This window comes from Erythrolamprus reginae, chromosome 3 (assembly GCF_031021105.1).
Source record: "Erythrolamprus reginae isolate rEryReg1 chromosome 3, rEryReg1.hap1, whole genome shotgun sequence".
NCBI classification, from domain to species: Eukaryota; Metazoa; Chordata; class Lepidosauria; order Squamata; family Dipsadidae; genus Erythrolamprus; species Erythrolamprus reginae.
This window is the reverse complement of record NC_091952.1, coordinates 325,107-350,432: the sequence shown is the minus strand read 5'-3', so window position 1 is coordinate 350,432 and position 25,326 is coordinate 325,107. Positions and strand designations below refer to the sequence as shown.

Sequence of the window (25,326 nt, the reverse complement as noted above, 5' to 3'; positions counted from 1 at the left end):
AATCTGGGTCCTCATTTGACCCCTGTGAAAGGAGGGAGGGAGGGAAGGGAGAGGAGGAAGAAAGGAGGAAGGAAGGGAGGGAGGAAGGAAGGGAGGGAGGGAAGGGAGAGGAGGAAGAAGGAGGAAGGAAGGGAGGGAGGGAAGGAGAGGAGGAAGAAAGGAGGAAGGAAGGGAGGGAGGAAGGAAGGGAGGAGGGAAGGGAGAGGAGGAAGAAAGGGAGGAAGGAAGGGAGGGAGGAAGGGAAGGGGGAGGGAGGGGAAGGGAGAGGAGGAAGAAAGGAGGAAGGAAGGGAGGGAGGAAGGAAGGGAGGGAGGGAGGGAGAGGAGGGAAGAAAGGAGGAAGGAAGGGAGGGAGGAAGGAAGGGAGGGAGGGAAGGGAGAGGAGGAAGAAAGGAGGAAGGAAGGGAGGGGAGGAAGGAAGGGAGGGAGGGAAGGGAGACGGAGGGAGGGGGAGGGGGAGGGAGGGGAGGGGAGGGAGGAATAGAAATAGCACTTAGACCTTATGTACCGCTTCCTAGTGCTTTTCCAGCCCTCTCTAGGCAGTTTATTTAGAATCAGCCTCTGCCCCCCAATAATCTGGGTCCTCATTTGACCCCTGTGAAAGGAGGGAGGGAGGGAAGGGAGAGGAGGAAGAAAGGAGGAAGGGAAGGGAGGGAGGAAGGAAGGGAGGGAGGGAAGGGAGAGGAGGAAGAAAGGAGGAAGGAAGGGAGGGAGGGAAGGGAGGAGGAGGAAGAAAGGAGGAAGGAAGGGAGGGAGGAAGGAAGGGAGGGAGGGAAGGGAGAGGAGGAAGAAAGGAGGAAGGAAGGGAGGGAGGAAGGAAGGGAGGGAGGGAAGGGAGAGGAGGAAGAAAGGAGGAAGGAAGGGAGGGAGGAAGGAAGGGAGGGAGGGAAGGGAGAGGAGGAAGAAAGGAGGAAGGAAGGGAGGGAGGAAGGAAGGGAGGGAGGGAAGGGAGAGGAGGAAGAAAGGAGGAAGGAAGGGAGGGAGGAAGGAAGGGAGGGAGGGAAGGGAGAGGAGGAAGAAAGGAGGAAGGAAGGGAGGGAGGAAGGAAGGGAGGGGAGGGAAGGGAGAGGAGGGAGGGGAGGGGAGGGAGGGGAGGGGAGGGAGGAATAGAAATAGCACTTAGACCTTATGTACCGCTTCCTAGTGCTTTTCCAGCCCTCTCTAGGCAGTTTATTTAGAATCAGCCTCTGCCCCCCAATAATCTGGGTCCTCATTTGACCCCTGTGAAAGGAGGAGGGAGGGAAGGGAGAGGAGGAAGAAAGGAGGAAGGAAGGGAGGGAGGAAGGAAGGGAGGGAGGGAAGGGAGAGGAGGAAGAAAGGAGGAAGGAAGGGAGGGAGGGAAGGGAGAGGAGGAAGAAAGGAGGAAGGAAGGGAGGGAGGAAGGAAGGGAGGGAGGGAAGGGAGAGGAGGAAGAAAGGAGGAAGGAAGGGAGGGAGGAAGGAAGGGAGGGAGGGAAGGGAGAGGAGGAAGAAAGGAGGAAGGAAGGGAGGGAGGAAGGAAGGGAGGGAGGGAAGGGAGAGGAGGAAGAAAGGAGGAAGGAAGGGAGGGAGGAAGGAAGGGAGGGAGGGAAGGGAGAGGAGGAAGAAAGGAGGAAGGAAGGGAGGGAGGAAGGAAGGGAGGGAGGGAAGGGAGAGGAGGGAGGGGAGGGGAGGGAGGGGAGGGGAGGGAGGAATAGAAATAGCACTTAGACCTTATGTACCGCTTCCTAGTGCTTTTCCAGCCCTCTCTAGGCAGTTTATTTAGAATCAGCCTCTGCCCCCCAATAATCTGGGTCCTCATTTGACCCCTGTGAAGGAAAGGAGGGAGGGAAGGGAGAGGAGGAAGAAAGGAGGAAGGAAGGAAGAAAGGAGGGAGGGAAGGGAGAGGAGGGAGGGGAGGGGAGGGAGGGAGGGGAGGGAGGAATAGAAATAGCACTTAGACCTTATCTACCGCTTCCTAGTGCTTTTCCAGCCCTCTCTAGGTGGTTTATTTAGAATCAGCCTCTGCCCCCCCAACAATCTGGGTCCTCATTTGACCCCTGTGAAAGGAGGGAGGGAGGGAAGGGAGGGGAGGAAGGAAGGAGGAAGGAAGCAAGGAAGGGAGGGAGGGAAAGGAGGGGAGGGGAGGGAGGAATAGAAATAACACTTAGACCTTATCTACCACTTCCTAGTGCTTTTCCAGGCCTCTCTAGGGGGTTTTCAGGGAGTCAGCATGTTGCCCCCAACAATCTGGGTCCTCGCTTGAGCCACCACCCTCCAGGCTTGCAGCCAAAGGCTGACCGGCTGACCGGCCTCTGCGCTGGCTTGCAAAGGGGCCCTGGAGGGGGGCTGCCAACGGGGAAGGGCTGGAGACCCCCGGGGGCCCCGCACCCGCCCACCCCCCACGGCCGCAGGAGGGGCCCTGAGAGCCGCTTCCGCGTGTGTCCCGCCAGGCCTACATCTTCCCCCCCAATGGCCATCTTCAAGTCGGAAGACGCCAGCGGAGAAGCGGCCGCCCTGCTGAACAACATGAGGGTCTATGGGACGTGTGTCCTCACCTTCATGGCCACCGTCGTCTTTGTGGGCGTGAAGTACGTGAACAAGTTCGCCCTGGTCTTCCTGGGCTGCGTCATCCTCTCCATCCTGGCCATCTACGCCGGGGTCATCAAGTCCGCCTTCGACCCCCCCTCCTTCCCGTGAGTGCCTCGCCGTCCCGGTCCGTCGGTCAGTCGGTTGGGGGGGGCGCGGGGATTGTTGGGCATTGGTTGTTAATAGGAGAGTGTGGCTGGCTTTCATTTGCAGGAGATACAGCGCGACAAGAAGCCAGGAGAGTCCCCCCCTCCCCACTCAGTGGGTTCCTTCCACACCCCACATAATAATAATGATAATTTATTAGATTTGTATGCCGCCCCTCTCCGTGGGCTCTGTGGCATACACATTCCAGGCCATATCAATAGTTTCTGGAGGGCATCGCATGATGCCCTCCCCACCCAGGTGTCCTCAGCCGAGGGCAGTGGAGCACACGGAAGGGAGGAGGAGGAAGGGAGAGGAGGAGGAAGGGAGAGGAGGAGGAAGAGAGAGAAGGAGGAAGAGCGAGGAGGAGGAAGAGAGAGGAGGAGGAAGAGGAGGAAGAGAGAGGAGGAGGAAGGGAGAGAAGGAGGAAGGTGATGTTGAGAAGGTGGTGGCACTTCAACTCCAGTGGTCCTTGGAAGAAGCCGATTATCTAGGTCCTCAATAGTCTGGATTCAGGCCCAGCTACAGCACGTAAAACTGCTTTGGTCGCGTTGATGGATGATCTCTGGTGGGCCCGGGACAGGGGTTTATCCTCTGTCCTGTTGCTTCTTGACCTCTCAGCGGCTTTCGATACCATCGACCATCTGTGCCGGCTGGAGGGGTTGGGGAGTGGCAGGCACTGTTCTTCAGTGGGCGGCATACAAATCTAATAAATAATAATAATAATAATAATAATAATAATAATAATAATAATAATAAATAATTTGCAGGAAGCAAAAGTCCCGACCAGCCAGCCAACCGGAGGAAAGGCCACACACGCACACAGGGGCCCTGGGGAGTCCAGGGTGGGAATGGGGCAGGGGCCCCCGTGGCCATCACCAGGCGGTGCCTTGGGCTGCTGGAAAGTGGGGACAGGAGTCCGAGTCCTGGGTGAGAGTGGCAGGTGGGCGTCCAGAGGTGGGAAGTCACACAGACCGTGTCCGGTTTGGATGCCTTAAAAGGCATCAGTGGGCGTATGGAAAGAGGCGGCCAGAGTGTCCCGAGACAGGAAGGGGGGGGGCAGTGGCTGTGGGGGCCGCAGAAGCTCTTGGAGGGAGGGGGGCCCTCAGTGAAGACGTGGGGGGCCTCCAGGAGGCCGGAGGGGCTGGGGGGGCACAGTGCAGGTAGACAGAGCAGAACTGCCCCAAAGCCCAGGACGAGCGGGAGGCTCTGCGTGGGGCAACGGGGGGCTCGGGAGAAGAGCGAGCGTCCGAGAGCATCCGGACCGGCTGAGGCCGAAGGGCAGAGCGGAGCAGACCGGCCTTGATGGGAATAAAAAGTGGCAGGGAATTAGAACAGCAGGCGCCTCCGGTGAACAGCATGGAATTAAAAATAAAAGTGAGGGGGGGGACGGAAGCGAGGGAGGCGTCCGTTGGGGATTTGGGGAATGAGAGTGACAGCAATGGTGCAGACGGGAGCCTAAGTGACCGCTCCCAATCTTAGCGCCCAAGGGGAAAACTTGGAGGAAGTCACAGGTGGGCCAGAACGCTTTAAGAAACAAATGTTCAATGTGTAAGATGAAGGGGGTGTAAGTGCAAGAATGCTACATTGGCTTAGGGAGGGAGGGGGGGCTGGGTGGGCATTGGTGCCCTGGGCCAAAGGGGACAGTGGGCTGAAGGGTGGATTCAGCATCGGCAGGGCCACCGCCGGGTGGCTCCCTGGATGGGGGGGAGCCTGCGAAGGGGCTTCCCAGAGGCCACCCTGGGCGGGCTCTCAAGGCGACCCTTGGGGAACGGGGGGCTTTTTACTCAGAGCTTCTGCTCTTCACACCCCCCCCCCATTAAGAGATGCCGCCTGTCCACTTGAGAAAGAAGGGTGCAGCGTTTGGGTCGATCGGACCGACCCAGGAAGCCTTAAGCGTGAACCCTTGGTGGCCGATGGCTGGGGTGCGGCCGGCAGGGGAGAAGCCAAATGGAGAGAGAAGTCGGGGTGCTTAGCCGGGGGTTCGGCCGCGAGTAAGAACTGGGCAGTGACAAGGACGTGCGATGCCCCAGGTTCATCAGCCAGCCGCCCTGAGTCCGAGGAAGAGGGCGGGAGGGGAGAGGAACCGGGTGGGGGTTGAGGGGGGGCTTGCATGGCCCATTTGAGGGGCTGGCAAACATCCTTCCGTTCCCCTTCGTGTCTTTCGGGCAGGATTTGCCTCCTGGGCAACCGGACTCTGTCCCGCCACGGCTTTGACGTGTGCACCAAGGTGGTCCAGGTGGGCAACGAGGACGATGGGCTCCGAGCTGTGGGGGCTCTTCTGCTCCTCTCGCTTCCTGAACGCCACCTGCGACGGCTACTTCAGCCAGAACAACGTCACGGAGGTCCAGGGCATCCCGGGGGCGGCTTCCGGGCTCATCCAAGGTGTGTGTGAGGGGGGGGGAACCCTCGTGGGCTGGGGTCTCCTAATCCACGGGGAGAGGGGGAATGCCAGCTGGGCCCTCCTCTTGAGGGCAGTGCGGGTGGGGGGAGAGCTACCATCCACAGGGGGGGATTTTGGGGACAGGGGGAGATTCCACTTGATCCACAAGGCCACCCCTGGCCCCGGGGGTTGGGGGGAGGGTCTTTGCAGGTGAGAAATCCTATTCTTGTGGGGGGCAGGAAAGTGCGGTGATGGGGGACTCGGCAGGGGATGAAGAGATTGTGATCCCCTTATATAGAGCTCGCCTACAAAAAGATATTGACAAAACTGAACGGGTCCAAAGACAGGCTACAAGAATGGTGGAAGGTCTTAAGCATAAAACTTATCAGGAAAGACTCCATGAACTCAGTCTGTATAGTCTGGAGGACAGAAGGAAAAGGGGGGACAGGATCGAAACATTTAAATATATTAAAGGGGTTAAATAAGGTCCAGGATGGAAGTGTTTTTAATAGGAAAGTGAACACAAGAACAAGGGGACACAATCTGAAGTTAGTTGGGGGAAAGATCAAAAGCAACATGAGAAAATATTATTTGACTGAAAGAGTAGTAGATCCTTGGAACAAACTTCCAGCAGACGTGGTAGATAAATCCACAGGGACTGAATTTAAACATGCCTGGGATAAACATATATCCATCCTAAGATAAAATACAGGAGATAGTATAAGGGCAGACTAGATGGACCAGGGGGTCTGTGTTTCTATCTATGTCCTCTATGGTGGGTGCTGGGGGTCCCTTCACAGAAAACCTTTGGAGCACCTACCTGCAGAAGGGGGGTCCTCATTGAGCGGGGGGGCCATGACCTCGGTGCCCCACGAGGGGGAACCAGACCTGGACCAGCCCTACGTCTTCAGCGACATGACCTCCTACTTCACCCTCCTGGTCGGCATCTACTTCCCTTCGGTCACCGGTGAGAGAGACTCCCCCTGGGAAGGGCTGGAGCGGAGGTCCTGCCGCTTGCCCCCCCTCCCAGCTGAACAGGGGAGGGGCTCCTGGGAAGGGGGCTGGCCGGATCCCCACAATGGAGGAGTTCTCACACTTGCAACCTTCCAAGTAGTCCAGGCACGAAGCGGTCAAGTTCCCTTCCTCCACCTGTCCAGCCTCTGGACCGTCTCTGACCGGGAGTCTGCCAGCGTCAGGCCTTAGGCTGGTCACACACACACACGCCTTTCCCTCTGGTCCTCCTGCCTCCCCCTCCCCCTGCCTAGATTGGGGGAGGGCTTCTGGGGCAGGCGCCCCCCCTCCCTAACCGGAGGGCCAGCCCCAGGGGAAGGAAGGCAGGCTGACCCTCTGGCTCTTCCCACAGGGATCATGGCCGGCTCCAACCGGTCTGGGGACCTCCGGGATGCCCAGAAGTCGATCCCCACGGGCACCATCCTGGCCATTGCCACCACCTCTGCCGTCTGTATCCTTGGCTGGCACGGGGCAGCTGCCTCTTCCCAACTGGCCCCAAGAGCCCTTCGGGTGGGCCGCAGAGGGACGGGGCTCCTCCAGGCAGGCCCACCCACCCAAAGGGTCCAGCCCGGGGGTGCAGGCACTTCCAGGCTCCTCTCCTGCAGAAGCTGAGTCCACGTGGGCAGAGGCCGGAAGGAAAACGGCCCTGTGGGCACCACTGGCTGGGTGTGGGGGGGGTGGCCACATGTGGGTGCCCCTCCTGCCTTCCTGCCCACCTGGTTTCCTTGATGCCCCTGCAGACATCAGCTCCGTGGTGCTCTTTGGCGCCTGCATTGAGGGCGTGGTGCTCCGGGACAAGTGAGTGCCCCCCCTCCCCACCGCCGCTTGGAGGGAGCCCAGCTCTGCCTCAAGCCCCCCCCCCCTCCAGATTTCAGGGCTAAGGGGGACTGGAGGTTGGGGGGACTTTCTCCCCCTTGTCACCTGTCTGTAGCTGCTCAAGAGAAGCCTTCTCAGGCTAAGGCAACAATCGGCTCTCTGGGCCCTGGGAGGCCGGAGAAAGGGGGCTTCAGCCCAAGAGGGACTCCACCTTCACCGCCCTCTTGCCCTTCCAGGTTCGGCGAGGCCGTCAGTGGGAACCTGGTGGTGGGCACACTGGCCTGGCCCTCCCCCTGGGTGATCGTCTTTGGCTCCTTCTTCTCCACCTGCGGAGCTGGACTGCAGAGCCTCACGGGGGCCCCTCGCCTGCTGCAAGCCATCTCCCGGGATGGCATCGTGCCTTTCCTCCGGGTACGTGGGGGGAGGGGCATCGGGCAGAGGTGGGCCGGGGTCGGGGGGTGGCAAGGCAGGCTTCCTTGGGACCAGGCCGGGACGGATATCAGGAGAGCCCCATCATTTAGGACAAGGGAAAACCTTTGACCGGAAGGAAGGGCAGATTGTTAGAGGGAAAAGGCTGACCGGAGGTTTGTGAGCCAGAACGGCCTACTTGCTTTCCCCTTTCCTGGGTCCTCCGCGCCCCCTCCCCTCCGGGTATGTCCCCAGCATCCAATGGGATTGTGTTAGTAACCGCTCGGGTGGCCTGGGATTCCACAAACCACGAAGCAGATCCCCTTTCCCAACAAACACCCCCTTTTATTGAATGACTGTGAATTCTTCTCATTCACACCCAGCAACTCCTTTCGCGGGTGAACGTTCAGCCACAGAAACTGGGCAAGGAGTCTCAGAGAGTCACGAACCAATTAAGCGAACTAATTGTCTCCTGCAATTGTCTCCCCTCCCCTTTCGCTCCTCTCTCCTTCCCTCTGGGAGGGGCCATTCACCGTCCACACCTGTGGCTTTACTCCCCAGCCAACTCTGCGCATGAGGAGGCCGGGAAGGGGCTGCAGCTGCTTCTCTGCCTCACTGGCCTCTGACTCCAAAGGCAGCTGGTAACTGTCAGACAGCCCTGGCCCCCTGCCTGCCTCCCACGTACAGCCCTCGCCAGAGCCCTCCCCAGACTCCCGGACTGGCCCATGGTCCTCCGCAGCCTCCTCACTCTCCAAATCTCTGCTGGCCACTGACAGACCGCAACGCCCGGCGGGCTCGAGGATGGTACCCAAATGCATGCCTGCCCATGGCCCTGGGGTCAGCAGCCGATGTCTCTGGCAGGCCCTCGGAGTGGTTTCAGTTTCTGGTCACACACACACACACACACACACCCATGATTCATGGCAGTCTGGCCGCAGCGATGGGGCAAAGCAGGTGGGCAGCCCTGGCAGGCGCCCTCTCTTGGGGAAGGCTGGGGGCCATTGTGTGTGTGCATCAGGGCCACCGATTCCCAGGGCCCCTAAGGGCCCCCAGTGGGCTAAGCTCCTGTTGTGATCCGGCAAGACCTGGGCTGGGCACGGAGGAGCCACCACGGCCTGTGCGAGGGAGCCAGAGTGGCAATTCCCCCCACTCCCCCCACTCCCCCCTTCCTACTCCCTCCTCCTCCGCTCTGCCTTCCCATCCCCCGGAGAGGGCCTGGCCTGCCCCGTCCTTGCGGAGAGAGAAGCCGCTGGTTGATGCAAGGAGACATCCGTCCTCTCGCCCTTCGCACAGAGACACCCACACACTCAGGCAAGGGGGAGGAGGATCACACACACACACACACACAGATCCCGGACTCAACCCGTGAGCGGCTGCCTTGAACTGCTTTTCCTGCCAAGGAGGGTTTTACAAACGACGCCTCCCTCACAGCCTGGTTACTCGGCTGGGACCCCCCCCTCCCCGAGCCTCAGGGGTCCCTTAGAGGCTGCCTAGTCGAGCCCTCGGTGGGAGAGGAATCTGCCATTGCAGCCTTCCTGACCATCGGCCACCCAGTCTCTCTTTCCCAGAATCGGAAGGGACCTCAGAGATCATCTAGTCCAGGGGTGTCAAACTCAAGACCTGGGGGGCGGGTTTGGCCTGTGGGGGGCTTAGTTCTGGAAAGACTGATGGACTGCCCCCCCAGCGCCTCTGCCAGTGAAAATGGGGCTCCCAGGTGGCTGGAGGCCTGAGCAAAATAACAGTAAGGGAACCACCTGTCTGAACTGGACGGATACAAATCCCAGAGTCCTCAGGGAGCGGGCAGGTGTCACGTCAGAACCACTGCACCCCCTCCGTCAAACATCCTGGAACACAGGGGAACGACCCGAGGACTGGAAAACAGCGGATGTGCTTCCCATCTTTCAATAAGGGGGGGGCGGAACAGACCCAGGAAACTACAGACCCATCAGCCTCACATCCACACCTGGAAAATACTGGAAAAGATAATTAAAAAACAGATCTGCCAACACCCGGAAACAAGGGAAGTAATAACCAGCAAGAATAAGCTTTATACAGCCCCCATTAGGCTAAAACATCACCCTTCAGCAATATTCTATCCCAATGTTCAGTGCCTAAGAACCTATGGTTACAACAGTGAACAGTGCAGTCAGGCGGCAGGGAAAGCAAGTAGAATGCTTGGCTGCATAGCTAGAAGTATCACAAGCAGGAAGAGGGAGATGGTGATCCCGCTGTATAGAGCGCTGGTGAGAACCCATTTGGAATAATACTGTGTCCAGTTCTGCAGACCTCACCTACAAAAAGATATGGATGAAATTGAACGGGTCCAAAGACGGGCTACAAGAATGGTGGAAGGTCTTAAGCATAAAACATATCAGGAAAGACTTAATGAACTCAATCTGTATAGCCTGGAGGACAGAAGGAAAAGGGGGGACATGATCGAAACATTTAAATATGTTAAAGAGTTAAATAAGGTCCAGGAGGGAAGTGTTTTTAATAGGAAAGTGGACACAAGAACAAGGGGACACAATCTGAGGTTAGTTGCAGACATGTTTAAATTCAATTCCTGTGGATTGACCAACCATGTATGCTGGAAGTTTGTTCCAAGCATCTACTACTCTTTCAGTCAAATCATATTTTCTCACATTGCTTCTGATCTTTCCCCCAACTAACCTCAGATTGTGCCCCCTTGTTCTTGTGTTCACTTTCCTATTAAAAACACTTCCCTCCTGGACCTTATTTAACCCTTTAATATACGGTATTTAAATGTTTCGATCCTGTCCCCCTTTCCCTTCTGTCCTCCAGACTATACAGGTTGAGTCCATGAAGTCTTTCATGATAACTTTGATGCTTAAGACCTTCCACCATTTTTGTAGGCCGTCTTTGGACCACACAATATGAGGTTAGTTGGGGAAAAGATCAGAAGTAACATGAGAAAATATTATTTGACTGAAAGAGTAGATTTGTATGCCGTCCCGAGTCTACGGAGAGGGGTGGCATACAAATCTAATAAATAAATAATAAACAAGCAAACAAATAAACAAACAAACAAACAAACAAATAAATATGCTTGGAACAAACTTCCAGAAGACATGGTTGGTCAATCCACAGTAACTGAATTTAAACCTGCCTGGGATAAACCTAGATCCATTCTGAGATAAAAGACAGGAAACAGTATAAGGGCAGACGAGATGGACCATGGGGTCTTTCTCTGCCGTCAGTCTTCTATGTTAAGCGGTGGGGTACCAGAAGGCCCAGTGTTCTCTGACACCTTCATAAAATGACCTAGATGAGAGGATAGAAGTGGAACTAATCAAGTCTGCAGATGTTTCTAAGCCAGCAGGAATGGCCAACACCCTCCAGCACAGGCTCAGGACGCAGATGGATCTGGACAGACTTGGACCTTGGGGCCTATCTAACAAAATGAAATTCCGTGCTGGGAAAAGTAAAGTCCTTCGCTTAGGTAAGAAAAGCCAAAAATAGACTGGGTCAGTAGCAGCAACTGTGAGAGGGGTCTTGGAGTCTTAGTAGACAACCAGCTAAACCTGAGTTAACCGTGCGCATCGGCAGCCAAAAAAGCCAACGCAATTCTAAATGGCATTAAGAGAAGGATGCAATCAAGGTCAAGTGAGGTACTAAGGCCACTCTGTAAAGCCTCAGTTAGACCAGACCTAGAGTCCTGCAACCAGTTCTACTCACCACACTATAAAAGGGATGTTGAGGTTCCAGAGAAAGCGCAGAAGAGATCAACCAGGATGACCAGGGGTCTGGAGACTATAACCTACGAAGAGTGGTGGCAGGAACTGGGCCAGTCTGGCGAAGGGAAGGACCAGGGGAGACGGGAGAGCCGCCTTCCAATACTTGAGGGGCTGCCCCAGAGAGGAGGAAGGGGGCCACGCTGTTTCCCAAAGCACCAGAGGGCCAGACCAGGAGCAACGGATGGAAGCTGACCAAGGAGAGATTCAACCTGGAAACAAGGAGGAACTTTCTGACGGTCAGAGCGATCCACCAGGGGAACAGAAGTCGCCTGCGGAGGTCGTGGGAGCTCCAACACTTGCGACCTTCAAAGGGAGACTGGGCAGCCATCTGTCCAAAGTGGTGTTGGGACTCCTGCTCGAGCGGTGTGTGTGTGGACTAGATGCCCTCCAAGGTCCCATCCAACTCTGTTATCCAGTTGGGGGTGCCGCAGCTGAAAACGGAGCTCAGGGACCCCCTTTTCACTGGCAGAGGGCTTGGACCACCACGTGCCCCCCCCGGCACGAGTGATGGTGAGCTGGCTATGCCCACCCTGGCCCACCCCTGATGCTGCCCTCAATGAAAGTGAGTTCGATGCCCCTGGTCCAGCCATTCTCCTCTGTAGCAGCCCCCTCCCCTCAAGGGACCTAGAGGGGCTGCCCCAGTTCTTGGTGAGCATTAACTTGCCTTTCCGAGACCCCAGAGCCGAGTCCCCCCCCTCCTTCTTCTTCCAAGCGTTTCACCTCCTGCGGCATCCAGGGAGTGGGGGCAGGCAAAGGGGGCCGTGGGGCGCCTTGGGTCTCTCTGGCCACCCATCCCTTTGGGCTCCACTCCTGTTTCCAAGGACACAACTGGCCGCCTTTGGCTGTGTCTCCTTGAGCCCTCGGCTTCCTCTCCCTCCTTCACTGAATGGCTTCGCTCTTCCGCCTCCCTTGCTGACCATCTGGCAGGTCCAGCCATTCGTTCACGGCTCATTTTTTACCCCCAGCACTTTTAGATAAAGTGGGTGCCAGCTTTTTATTTTATTTTGGAAGGCGAATTTCTTGCTTGCGACAGACGTCCAGATAAGGAAGGACAAGCACCAGACAGAGCAGCCTGGGATGACCCCCTCCCCCGGCCAAGGAGGAACCCCACCAACCCCACCGGGGCTGCCAATGTGACACAGGGAGCACACCCCACAACACGCCACACACGGGGGGAGGGGTGGGCGCTTACCACCAAACTCAGAGGGCACCAAAGGCTGCACAGACGTCCACTCCTCGTAACAGGTCACGCCTCACCTTTCCGCCAAGATTTGTCCATCTTAAAATCTCCCCCTCTGCCTAGATGGGTCAATTCAGGCCCCTGCTGCACCTTTTCATATTTTATTCGTTTTTCCTGGTCAGACACAGCAACGTCTGTTTGGTGTATTAGTTTTCAGATCCTCCGTGTGGTCTGTTGAATATTCCCAGCAAACCATTTGCTGTCTTAGACGACAACACGGCTAAAATGCCCCCTGCGCCCCCCTCCCTCACCGAGGTGCCTTTAGCGGCCCAGCAGGAGGTCCGGTGCACGGTTGTCCCACAGGAGCTTTTTCAAAAGGCAACTGGACAGTCTTGGAGTTTCCCTTGAAGATGTTTCACTCCCCCTCCGAGGACCCTCGTCAGTTCTGCCCGGAGGATTTGTCTGCCTGGCAGCCGTCTGGTTGTTGGCCCTCTCTCTCTGGGAATCCCTGGGGCCACTTGGGGGGATTATCTGGGCCCTTGGGGTGCAAGTGGACCTGCTGAAACGGGACCCCTCTCCTGCCCTCCTGCCCCCCTGGCCTTCTCCTCCCACCCACAGCCCACAGGCAGGCTCTGGGGCCCCCTGCCTTCCCCATCCTCACGCCCTCCTTGGGCAGCAGACACCAGTCCAGGCCCAGAGCAAAGGGGGCAGGACTTGCAAGGGGCAGACAGGATATGGGGGTCTGCAGTAGATGCTGCCCCCCTTCCAAAGACTTGGTAATGCTGTGAGCTGCGAGAGCCTCAGTGGCGCAGTGGTTAGAGGGCAGTACTACAGGCGACTTCTGCTGATCGCTGGCTGCCCGCAGTTTGGCAGATCGAATCTCCCCAGGCTCCAGGTCGACTCAGCCTCCCGTCCTTCCGAGGGGGGTCAAATGAGGACCCAGATTGGGGGGGGCAATATATGCTGACTCTCTGTAAACCTCTTCGGGGGGGTTACGAAAGCATAGAGTAGCGGCATAGAAGCCTAAGTGCTAAATGCCAGGAGGGATTCAGCCTGATCTGCGCCTCTATCGGGGCAGGACGGGACGGGCAGTGGCTGGGGGTCCCAGTGCAGGGCCAGAGACACCCCCCCTGGGGTACCCCTGGGAACTGCCGGCCACCCCCCATCTGCACTTTCTCCACAGGTCTTCGGCCACGGCAAGGCGAACGGGGAGCCCACCTGGGCCCTGCTGCTGACCGCCTGCATATGCGAGATTGGCATCCTGATCGCCTCCCTGGACGAGGTGGCCCCCATCCTCTCCATGTGCGCGACACCACCACCCGGCCAAAACAGGGCCTGAGGGAGGCCTGCCCCCCACCACTTGCAAGTTGGGGGAGGGGGCTCCGTCCTTGAAAGCCGGGCAGGGGCTTCTCTGTCCCCCCAGCACTGAGTACCCCTCCCTCCCTCCCTCCCCCTCAGGTTCTTCTTGATGTGCTACATGTTTGTCAACCTGGCCTGCGCGGTGCAGACCCTCCTGAGGACCCCCAACTGGCGCCCTCGCTTCCGCTACTACCACTGGTGGGTGCCCCCGTTCTCCTGGGGGGAGAGGGGCACTTTGGGTCCTCGGGGGGGAGAAAGTCCCACCGGTGGGGGGCAGGCAGCCTCTTGACTCAGCGCAGCCTCGGGGGTCTTGCAGGACCCTCTCCTTCCTGGGCATGAGCCTCTGCCTGTCGCTGATGTTCATCTGCTCCTGGTACTACGCCCTGGTCGCCATGGTGATCGCAGGACTCATCTACAAGTACATCGAGTACCGAGGGTAAGGGCCCCACCGCTGCCCTCACACCACGCTTCCTGGGGAGGGGCAGACGGTCCTTCTTTGGGGGCGAGGGGGGCGCTGTGGCTCAGGGGTGGCCGGCTGGGCCCCTTCTTGGCAAGGGGGTCTCTCCCCCTCCTGAGGGGTGCTGGAGGGTGTGTTGGGGGTAGGGCACGATTGCTACTACCGCCGCCACTGCCGCTCCTGTCATCTTGCGTGTACGCGCGGACTATGCATGGCACATCCCGTGTGGTTCTGCTTTCCCATGCGCACATGGAGCAAAAAATGCCAAAAAAAGGGATGGCGATGCCCACACGACAACCACTGGAGCAGTCGCGTGCCAATTGCATGGTCTGCTGGCTGCTCCTGGTGCGCATTCCCTGACCGCACCGGTAGCAACCCACTTCTGGGGGGGCGAGGGGTTGATTTCAAAGCTGAACCCCCACCTTCCCTCCTCCAGGGCAGAGAAGGAGTGGGGTGACGGCATCCGTGGCCTCTCGCTCAGCGCAGCCCGCTATGCCCTGCTGCGGTTGGAGGAGGGGCCGCCCCACACCAAGAACTGGAGGTGAGCCGGCTGGTGCGGGGCCTGGGCGGGGGATGCAAAGCGAGGGCAGCCTCTCTTGCCCTGCTGGACAGGCCAGCCTTGGCACCTCTGTGGCAGCCGCCACCCGCTTTCCCAGGGTGGCCCCTGGAGCCCAGGAAGGTGGGCTGGCGCACCCCGTGCAGTGCAGCTGTGACTGCGACTGCAATCACTGCGCAGGAGGGGGGAGGGCCTCCTCTCAGGGTCTGAGCATAGGAGAGAACGGCCTGGAGGGGAAGAGGCGGAGGGGAGGGAGGACGGAGGGGGGCTCGGGTGAGGCGGGGTCCTGTTCTACCAACTGACACAGGAGACCGCGGGGGGGAGGTGGATGGGGCCGGGCCAGGCCAGTGGCATCTTCAGCCTTAGAGGGGGTGCGTGCCTGACTCGGAGGGCGCCAGGGCCCGCTGAAGGCCTCCGGCTTCCCTCTCCCCAGGCCGCAGCTGTTGGTCCTCGTCCGGGTGGACCAGGACCAGAACGTGGCTCACCCACAGCTGCTCTCCCTCACCAACCAGCTGAAGGCCGGCAAGGGGCTGACCATCGTGGGGTCCGTGCTGGAGGGCACCTTCCTGGACAACCACCTGCAAGTCCAGCGTGCTGAGGAGGTGAGCCCAGCAGGAGGGGGAGACCTTCCCCTCAGCCCAGCCTTGACTCCGCCCCCCCGGGCCAGAAGCGCCCTGGGTTCAAGTGTGGAGGGTGCTGGGTGCGACTCCCCCCCTTTCTGCTCCCCCCGCCCAGTCGATCCAGCGGCTGATGGAGGCCGAGAAGGTCAAGGGTTTCTGCCAGGTGGTGACCTCCTGCAATGTCCGGGACGGCATGTCGCACCTCATCCAGTCCAGCGGCCTCGGGGGGCTGCAGCACAACACGGTGCTGGTCGGCTGGCCACGCAGCTGGCGCAGCAAGGAGGACCACCAGACCTGGAGAAACTTCATTGGTGAGAGAGGGAGAGAGAGGGGGGATGGGGGCAACCTCAGATGGCCTTGTCCAGCCGAAAGAAAGGCGCCTCTGGGCTCCCCACTGCCATCTTTGTCCTGCCCCTCGGGGGGCCTTTGGGGAACCTGCCCTCGGCTCCTTCCTTCCTCGGTTTTCCCGGTGGGATTCCTGCCATTCTGGGAGGGGGGCTTTCCCTTCCCTCCCCGGGCATCTTAGCACGTCTCCCCCTTTTCCTGTTTCCCGCAGAATTGGTGCGAGAGACCACAGCCGGCCACATGGCCCTGCTGGTGGCCAAGAACGTGGCCATGTTCCCAGCCAACACGGAGCGCTTCCCAGAGGGCCACATCGACGTCTGGTGGATCGTGCATGACGGGGGGATGTTGATGCTGCTGCCCTTCCTCCTGCGCCAGCACAAGGTGCCCCCCCCCAGAGGGTCGGGCCTGGCACAGCGGGCACAACCACAGGGGCCTCCCTTACCCTGGCCCCAGGAGCCCAAGCAGGGAGGGACCCCGGCGGTGTCCTCTCAAAGATGGGGGGCAGCTTGGGAGGCCCCCGTGACTGATCCTGCTGGTGGTGGGGCTGCTCTCCCCGCCCAGGTCTGGCGCAAGTGCAGGATGCGCATCTTCACGGTGGCCCAGATGGACGACAACAGCATCCAGATGAAGAAGGACCTCACCACCTTCCTCTACCACCTGCGCATCACGGCCGAGGTCGAGGTGGTGGAGATGGTGAGGCCGGTGGGGGGGGGGGAACCCAGTCCTGCTCTTGTCCTGCCCCCTGCTGTGCCCCCCCCTACTACCACACTAGCTCCTCTGTCTGTGGGTGGGCTGTTGAAGCAGCCAATGGCCCAAAGCTGCTGCCCAACTCCCCCTTCTTAGCCCGTGCAGGAGACCCCCCCCCCGGTCCCCTCTTGGCCCATCTGCCCCCTCTTCCGACCACGGGTCCCGGCTTTCCCACCTCTGGGCTCCCCCTGGTGGGGCCTCTGCAAAGGGGGACCCCCACGGAATCCAGCCCCACTGGACGCTGCCCCATCTTGTCCGGCAGCACGAGAGCGACATCTCGGCCTACACCTACGAGAAGACCCTGGTGATGGAGCAGCGGTCACTCATCCTGAAGCAGATGCACCTGACCAAGACGGAGCGCGAGCGCGAGGTAGCCCGGCCCACCCCCCACCCCCCCAGGAAGGGGCTCGCCTTGCACAGGAGGTCAGCTGGGGGCATCCTGGCTTTGGCTGGCTGGCAAGGCCGCAGCCGACCCTCCTCTGCCCATCTCTGCCCTGGGCCTCTGGGAGCATCTTGGTGTGAGAAGCAGTTGCTGGGTTGTTTGTTTTTACCAGGAGGGGGTGGGGGGTGATACACTCGGCTCGTGTGTCAGAAAGGAGCCGGGTTGCCCAGCAGTCCAGCTGCTTGAGTCCAAACCCCCTGTGCCGTTCTGCCCCAGATCCAGAGCATCACAGACGAATCAGAGTCAGGTTACAAGCGGTGTGCCACAAGGATCTGTTCTGGGTCCTATTCTTTTTAATATATTTGTGAGTGACATAGGGGAAGGTTTGGTAGGGAAGGTTTGCCTATTTGCCGATGACTCTAAAGTGTGCAATAGGGTTGATATTCCTGGAGGCGTCTGTAATATGGTAAATGATTTAGCTTTACTAGATAAATGGTCTAAGCAATGGAAACTGCAGTTTAATGTTTCCAAATGTAAAATAATGCACTTGGGGAAAAGGAATCCTCAATCTGAGTATTGTATTGGCAGTTCAGTGTTGGCAAATACTTCAAAAGAAAAGGATTTAGGGGTAGTGATTTCTGACAGTCTCAAAATGGGTGAACAGTGCAGTCAGGCGGTAGGAAAAGCAAGTAGGATGCTTGGCTGCATAGCTAGAGGTATAACAAGCAGGAAGAGGGAGATTATGATCCCACTATATAGAATGATGGTGAGACCACATTTGGAATACTGTGTTCAGTTCTGGAGACCTCACCTACAAAAAGATATTGACAAAATTGAACGGGTCCAAAGACGGGCTACAAGAATGGTGGAAGGTCTTAAGCATAAAACGTATCAGGAAAGACTTCATGAACTCAATCTGTATAGTCTGGAGGACAGAAGGAAAAGGGGGGACATGATCGAAACATTTAAATATATTAAAGGGTTAAATAAGGTCCAGGAGGGAAGTGTTTTTAATAGGAAAGTGAACACAAGAACAAGGGGACACAATCTGAAGTTAGTTGGGGGAAAGATCAAAAGCAACATGAGAAAATATTATTTTACTGAAAGAGTAGTAGATCCTTGGAACAAACTTCCAGCAGATGTGGTAGATAAATCCACAGTAACTGAATTTAAACATGCCTGGGATAAACATATATCCATCCTAAGATAAAATACAGAAAATAGTATAAGGGCAGACTAGATGGACCATGAGGTCTTTTTCTGCCGTCAGACTTCTATGTTTCTATGTTTCTATGTTTCCCGGGGCTCCATCCGGCGCAAAAACCCCCCCAACACCCACCTGCGCCTCAGTGTCCCGGACGAGCAGGTGGGCGACAGCGAGGAGAAGCCTGAAGAAGAGGTAAGGCAGGCGGGCCCGGCCGTGATGGGAGGGGGCCCAGGCGTGGGTGGAATGGGGGGCGGTCAGCGGCATCTGCCCCGGGGGCTGGTAGGGCTGCCCGTGCCCCTCTCCCCCTTGAGCGGGGGGTGGACTAGAAGACCTCCAAGCAGTGAAGGGCTGCAAAAAAATCTTACTACCACACGGTGGGTGTGGCTTGTCAGCCATGTGACCAGGTGGGAGTGACTTGACGATCATGTGACCGGAGGGTGGCTTAAAGGTCATGTGACTGGCTTAAAGGTGGCCCAGTTGACCTCCCCCCGCCTCAGAGAGAGACAACTTTCCCACCTGTTCACTCTTTAATTCTATGCGTATATGACACATAGGTACAAACATGTCACATACAGGCACACAAAAACACACATCATCTGCCGTGTAAACTGTATGTGTACGGACACACGCGCAACCCCCAGGCCAGGTCCAGGCTGGAGGCCCGTCCTTGTCCCCACAGCTCTTCTAAGACTATGCACATTCCACCTCATTTACTCCAATGGGGAAAAACAGACCCACAGCCCAGAAGTGGGGGAGGGGAGGGGGAATCTCCATTTTTTTTCCTGCCAGTTCCACGGACCTGACCGTCCCCCACCGCTGCCCCCCGACTGACCCTTTCCAGCTTCCTTCATGCAGCCCAAGAGCTCCCGTCCCCCGAGTCCCTCCCTGGCCGGCCCGTCTTCCCTGGCGAAGGGAGCCCCTGTTAGCTGTCCTGCCTGCAGAGGGGCCCCAAAGCCCCTTCCATGGGGCGGCCCCCCAGAGGCTCCCGCCCAGCCTCCCCCTTCGCCACATTCAGCTGAGACTGTTGCCCCTACTGCGTCTCCTCTGGACGGGCCCCGGGGTCTCCCTCCCCTTCTGAAAGGGGGCCCTGGGGTGGCCAGAGGAGCCATGGGGCAGCCTGTCCGCAGAATGCCCCCCCCCTCCAGGCACCCACAGGATCTGGGGTTGGGCTACCCCCGTACCCCTGAGGGGGCTTTCCCCATTCCCCCCAAGACAAGGCTGTGGGGATATAAGGGGAGGGGGAAGCTGAGGGAAAGAAGAGTGGCCCCCCACCCGGGCACAGACAGCGCCCTCTCTCTCCAGTGGCTGAGAGGGAGGGGGGCAGGAGTTGAGCTGCACGCAAAGGATGGGCCCAGCCCCACACACAAACACACACAACAGAGGCCTCCCCCAGGGTCCCCCCGCGCCCCCTTCTCCCAACCATGCTGGCCACCGCAGTTCAGGGAAGCACGGAAGGCCAGCCTGGGTGCCGGTGCTGTGGGAAGGGTCTCTGCTAGCTCCTGCCCGGGATTGGGGCCTGCCCGCTTCCCCACAGCTGCCACCCCCGCGTTGCTCTGCCGTGGCCGCCTGGCTCCCCCACCCTCCGCCCCCAGGGCTGCTGCCTGGCTGCCTTTCCTGCCTGGGGGAGGCCGGCCCTGCAGAGGAGGCCGCAGGCAGGAGCCGTAGGTAAGGCACTGCTGGGCTGCCCAACAGGTGCAGCTGATCCACGACAAGAACGCCACCAGCTTCTCACCTGACCCGCAGTCCCCGGGGGAGGAGGCCGAGGCCGAGGCGGCCCCCGAGAAGGTGCACCTCACCTGGACGAAGGAGAAGGAGGCCGAGAAGAGCAAAGCCAAGAGCCCGGTCAGCTCCGAGAGCATCAAGGACTTCTTCAACATGAAGCCGTGAGTGGGGAGAGAAGCCCGGGGGACGGGAGGGAGGGGCTTTGGTGGGGGTGTCAGGTGGACACCCCCAGGCAATGACATGCTCTCCCTTCCTTCCTTCCTTCCTTCCTTCCTTCCTTCCTTCCTCTGCCTTGGGCGCTTCTCCTGACCGCCGTGGTCGCTGCCAGCGAGTGGGAAAGCCTGTGAGTGCCCCATCGGCCCCCCTGCATTGCTTGGGGATGGGGGGGTCTCCCTCCCGCTGCCCCCCCCTCCTAGAAGGCTGTGCCCGAGAGGGACAAAGGCCTTCTGGCCGCCCCACCCACCCACTGGCCGGCCTGTCTCTTCCTGCAGGAACCAGTCCAACGTCCGAAGGATGCACACGGCCATCCGCCTGAACGAGGCCATTGTGCGGAAGTCCCAGGAGGCCAAGCTGGTGCTGCTCAACATGCCGGGGCCGCCCCGGAACCGCAAGGGGGATGAGAACTGTATCCTTGCAGGGGTCGCCCGGTGGGGTTGAGGGGACGGGGGGGTTGGAGGGCCCCTGGGCTGGGCTTCTCCCCTGCCTCCTTCCGAGCTGCCAGAAGGACCGAGGGCGCTGCAGGGCCTCCAGGGCAGCCCCTTCAAAAATCGGGGGATAGCTAGCATGTGTGCATGCACTCACGCCCGTTGCCTCCCTCACGCACACATGCGCACCTCCCCCGCTGCCCCCCCCATCCCCACGCATGTGCACAGGCCTCACTGAAGCCAAAAGGGCAAACTGGAAGTTCAGGAAAATTGACTTTTCGTTTGCCTGTTGTGCCGTTTTTTGCACTTTGGAGCCTTCACAGAAGCTTCCTGAAGCCCTGGGGTGTGAAAAACAGCACAACGGGCAAACCGGAAATCTGTTTTCCAAACTTCCGTTTGGCCTGTTGGGTGGTTTTTGCCCTCCGGGGCCTCTTGGAGCTTCCTTGAAGCCTCTGGAGGGCGAAACGGTTTCCCCCAAGGCCGAAAACCAGCCGGAGCTCACATGGGGCCACACCTTGCATGCCCTCCGATTTGGCTCCACGTGCCACCTCAGGCTTTTCTGCCAGCCTGGTGTGGGGCCAGAGCCCCTCCCCCCCTCCCTCGGGATCTTCTGCAGCCCCTCCCTAAACCTGTGACTTGTGGGGCTGGGTGTCCTTTGGCCCTTTGGCTCCGCTGCTCCGGGCTTTCCTGTGGTGGGGGGCAGTTGTGGGGAGGGGCTCCTGCAGAGACGAATGAGCCTTGACCCCCCCTCCCCCAGATATGGAGTTCCTGGAGGTGCTGACGGAGCACCTGGACAGGGTCCTGCTGGTCCGTGGGGGGGGGCGGGAGGTTATCACCATCTACTCCTGAGGAGAGCCGGGCGAGGCCCTTGCTGGCCCCAGAGGTTTGTGCCCCGAGAGCCTTCTCCCCCCCCCCTTTGCACCTTCTGCCCCAAGCTGCAGCCAGCCCCTCCCGGCCTGTGTCTCGGGGTGGGAGGGAGGAGGGAGCCCCTCCCGCAGCTCAGCCGAAGGGGCCACGGGTGGATGGAGGTTGGGGCCCCCTGGCCTGCTTTCCACTGCTACCCCTCTGCCCCCCGTTCTTCAGGTGGGGAGAAGGTGCCAGCCGAGGCCACCAGCATGCTCCCCTTGCCAACGCTGGCCTCTCCCCCCTCCCCACCCCCCACCTTCTGTGCCAGCCCCCTCCCCAGGCTGCAGGGAAAGCGCCCCCTCTCCTTAGACTCCGTGTGGGGTGGGGGCTCTTTGGGGCAAAGGGATCCTGGGGGGGTGAGTAATGGTAGGAGTTTTCCTCTGGGCCCCCAACCCGTCTCCCGGCCGGACCCCCAATTCCACCGGACCCTCCCCGAGAGGCTGGGGGGGGAGAAAGGGCTCCACACAGCAGGTTGACCTTTGGCCTAGGCTCCCAGGTCTCTCACACACACACACACGCGTGTGCACATGAGGGATCTCTGCCGCCCCTCCCCCCCGTTGCACTTTAGGGTCTTCCAGGCAGGGTCTCCCCTCCCCTCCAGCCAGGACCCAAGCGGACCCTGGACACCTCCACTCCCCCAGAGCCCCCCTGCCCAGGGATTAAAGAAGGGGAGGAAAGAAGGGGTGGGCTCTGCTTCTGTGTCCCCCCACCCCCCCAATTTCTGGTGCCTCACCTTATACCAAAACACGTGCATTGGACCCCTGGGGCAGCCCCCCCCTCCCCGAAGAGGGAACCTGTGGAGCTTACAACCAATGTGAATAGTTCTCCAAGAGAAGAACGCTGCTGCCCCCCCCCCCCCAGGAGGCTGTAAATATATAGATATACAGTATATATTCTTTTGTACATAGCACACAGGACCTGTATTTTTAAAGTTGTCCCATTTAGGGGAGGGCGACCGAGAGGAAGCTGCGGGGGGGGAGGAGGAGCCGTGGTGGCTCCAGGATGGAGCTGAATGTGGAGCGGGGGGCGGGGGGCAAAGGCCCTGCCCCATCTGGGGGGGGTCCAGAGCCGCCCTCTGAGTGCTGCAACGTGAGGCTTCTTCTCAGGGCAAAAGTGACCCCTCCCTCCCATCCCGGTCCAGCCAGCTGGCTTCAGGCCTTCCCTCCGTCCTCCTCCCCAGGGACTAGCGACCTCACAGTGGAGGGTGAACCAGGGGGGAGTTTGAGAGGGGGCTTCATGTATGGAGATATTTAAGTTAATTTAATTTATTTAACTTTTAAGCCGCCCTACTTCTTGCAGACTCTGGGGGGCGTTCAGATGCCCCCCCCCTCTCTCTCTCACACACACACACACACACGCATTCCCCTAGAAGAGCAGGGTTCTCCCGTTCAGACGCAGCGTCAGCACACACACCCCTGGCACACACACACACACCCCCAGGAAGGCAGGCGGGCAGGCAGGCTTCTCCTCCCCTTCGCTTGCTGGCAGATGCCCAGCCTACCTCTGGCAGTCCCTGGGCCGGACTCGCCCCTCTGGCCGTTGCTGCTCCTCCGCCCGTGCCCCCCCCCCCAGCGTCCTCCCGTTGCAGAGGGGTCCACAGCCGGCCAGCCGGAGCCTTGCATGCCAGTTTACACTCCCCCCTCGCCCACTCCCGGCCCTGCATGTGTGGCGCCTCCTCCTCTTCCTGCCCTTCGGCGTGTGGGGGGCCCCAGAGCAAAGCCAGAGGAGGGACCGTAGCCCCGCCCGGATGACACCACGGCCTCCTCTCGGCCTCGGATTGACCGCAGCCCCCTGTACCGTTGCTGCATCGCTGGGCTCGAGCTGCCCCCCTCCCTCGCTGTACGGAGGCTGTCTCTGGCGGGGGGGGGTCACGAGGCGGGGGGGAGCGAGGGGGGCCGGCGGCTGGGTCAGTGACCACTCTTCTTTCGTGCTCACGTGCAATATCTTTGTTATGAATGTGACACCGGTCAGCTCATGACGTACCTCTATAATCGGTCACTGTGGCTCCTCTGTTTTCTGTCCCTCCGAGTGACTTTGACTCCAGTGCGATGGTCTTGCGTAGCTGTTGTGAGCTTTTTCATAGGCCTCCCTTGTGTTCTCGGGAATACTTGTGCAATGCCGCCGACCCCCTTTTAACTCTTTGTAAATAACCCCCGTTGCCCACCCGAAGGGAGGTGGGTTGGGCCTGCGTTTACTTTCCGCGAGTGTTCGTGTGGCCGGTGCTTTAGGTATCCCGGGGGGGCCACAGCCCCCCTTCGCTTTGTGTTGAGGCTTATACTGTATATTTTGTTTTCTAGACTTCTGTCTGCACAAAATGCAATAAAAGGATTTTATTACACCCTTCACAGCCTCCGCCTGTTGTCCTCTGGCTGCCCCAACAAAGCCCCCACCCGTCGCCTCTCTGGCTTCTCCCGCCACGGGCTGTCCAAGGACCCCAGGACCAGGCTGGCACCCACAAAAAGTCGCTTTGCCCTGACAGAAGGCACATGCATTGGGGGGTGGGGGCGAATGACTCCACACGCTCCTGGCTGTCCGGTGGGGGGCTCTTGGGTCCAGAAAGCCTTCAGAAGCAGCCCCTCCCTTGAAGAGTCAGGGTGGGGGCCGGGACTCTCTGCGAGAGGTGCCTGAGGGGCTGGAGTCTGCTGCTGAAGGGGTCACCATCCGCGGTGTGGAAGGGGAACGGGTGCAAATCTTGAAGGGCCCCTCGTGCAGCATCGGACAGTCCCTGGGGCAGCCCTGCTGAGAGCGAAGGGGGTCCATCGGCCAAGGGTCGAGGTCGGGAGCGGCCTTGCGACAAGGAGAGGGTCCTGTCCGCGTAAAGGTCTCTCTTCCTCTCTCGGGGGAACCAGGCAGGAAGGGGCTCCGTTTGCTGACCAGCCAAAAAAGAACCAGCCCAGGTGGCAAAATAGCAACAGCATTTAGACTTATATACCACTTCACGGCGCTTTCCCAGCCCCCTCTAGGACGTTTAGAGAGAGTCGGCCTCTTGCCCCCGACAATCTGGGGCCTCATTTGACCCCCCTCAGAAGGACAGAAGGCTGAGTCCACCTGGAGCCTGGTGAGATTCGATCTGCCAAACTGCTGGCAGCCGGTGATCGGCAGAAGGAGCCTGCAGTGCTGCCCTCTAACCACTGCGCCACCCAGGTTCCACCAGCAGTGGGCGACTCAATGAAGAGATCAGCCTGTGTGGCCTTGGACCGGCTGAGGGGAGAGCAGGGCAAAGGTCAACTGTGCCAAAAAGGAGCTGGCCTGGATCTGCCAGCATTGTGTCGTCCACCCCCCCCCCCCCCCGCAAAGACCTTGGAAAAGAGGAGGGGGCTATGTGAGACAAGCACGTAAATCCCTGCAGGGGGAGGGCGGGGGGGCAGAATTGATGGTGACCAGGAGCCTGGGTGGGGAATTCTGTGCAAGAACTCTCCCTGGTTGGTTTCAAAGAGGGGTCACTCCAGGCCCAGCGTCAGATAAATCAAAGGAGCCCAGAATAGAAGGAAAAAACCTTTATTTTTTAGAAAAACCTGAACTTGTGCCCGTTCGGACGGAAGAGACAGGACATAAACCAATGTCTGTGCCACCGAGGGTGATTTTCGGACACAACGGGCCGTGTCTCTGCACCTCTTTCCCTGACCCTTCTTTGCCCCCCCCCCTCGTTACGCAACACCCTGATTGCCAGCAGCGAGGGAGGGAGGGAGGGGCCCACGTCCCATGCTTGCAACCTCCCCCCCCCAGGCAGGCAGGCCGGAGGCTCCCAAGGGCAGCTCGGTCTTCTGCTGGTGCACGGAGAGCAGAGATGCCAGGGACGGAGGTCCCTCTTTCCCGGACCTTTCCCCAAATCCCTTCCACAATATTCCAGTCTTCCAATATTTGAGGGGCTGCCGCAAAGGAGGGGGGGGTCAACCTATTCCCCAAAGCACTTGAAGGTGGGACACAGGAAGCAACGGATAAGAGCTCATCGAAGAGAGAAGCAATTTTCTGATAATGGGGAGCAATTCACCAGGGGAACAGCTTGCCTCAAGACATTGCGGGTGCTCCATCTTTGGAGGTTTTCAAGGAGGGGTCAGATCAGGGTCGTATGGGTCTCCTGCTTTCGGCAGGGGGTTGACTAGAAGACCTCCAAGGTCCCTTCCAGCTCTCCTATTCTG

The 25,326-nt window shown here is 59.3% G+C and overlaps 1 protein-coding gene across 1 annotated transcript in view; it reads left to right on the top strand.

Annotated features, from left to right (window-relative positions):
• The window catches only part of SLC12A5 (solute carrier family 12 member 5), a 25,609-nt gene extending 4,479 nt beyond the window's left edge, over positions 1-21,130 (top strand). Inside the window, 23 exon segments of the mRNA XM_070748715.1 lie at positions 2,410-2,652; positions 4,862-4,937; positions 4,939-5,074; positions 5,873-5,902; positions 5,905-6,039; positions 6,436-6,534; positions 6,824-6,881; positions 7,136-7,310; positions 13,426-13,544; positions 13,701-13,799; positions 13,918-14,037; positions 14,495-14,599; positions 15,048-15,216; positions 15,350-15,545; positions 15,791-15,960; positions 16,141-16,272; positions 16,589-16,696; positions 16,985-17,005; positions 18,006-18,107; positions 19,608-19,798; positions 19,966-19,980; positions 20,129-20,262; positions 21,039-21,130. Coding sequence (XP_070604816.1) covers positions 2,410-2,652; positions 4,862-4,937; positions 4,939-5,074; positions 5,873-5,902; positions 5,905-6,039; positions 6,436-6,534; positions 6,824-6,881; positions 7,136-7,310; positions 13,426-13,544; positions 13,701-13,799; positions 13,918-14,037; positions 14,495-14,599; positions 15,048-15,216; positions 15,350-15,545; positions 15,791-15,960; positions 16,141-16,272; positions 16,589-16,696; positions 16,985-17,005; positions 18,006-18,107; positions 19,608-19,798; positions 19,966-19,980; positions 20,129-20,262; positions 21,039-21,130 — 2,725 coding nt within the window.
• Positions 21,131-25,326: the final 4,196 nt, after the last annotated feature.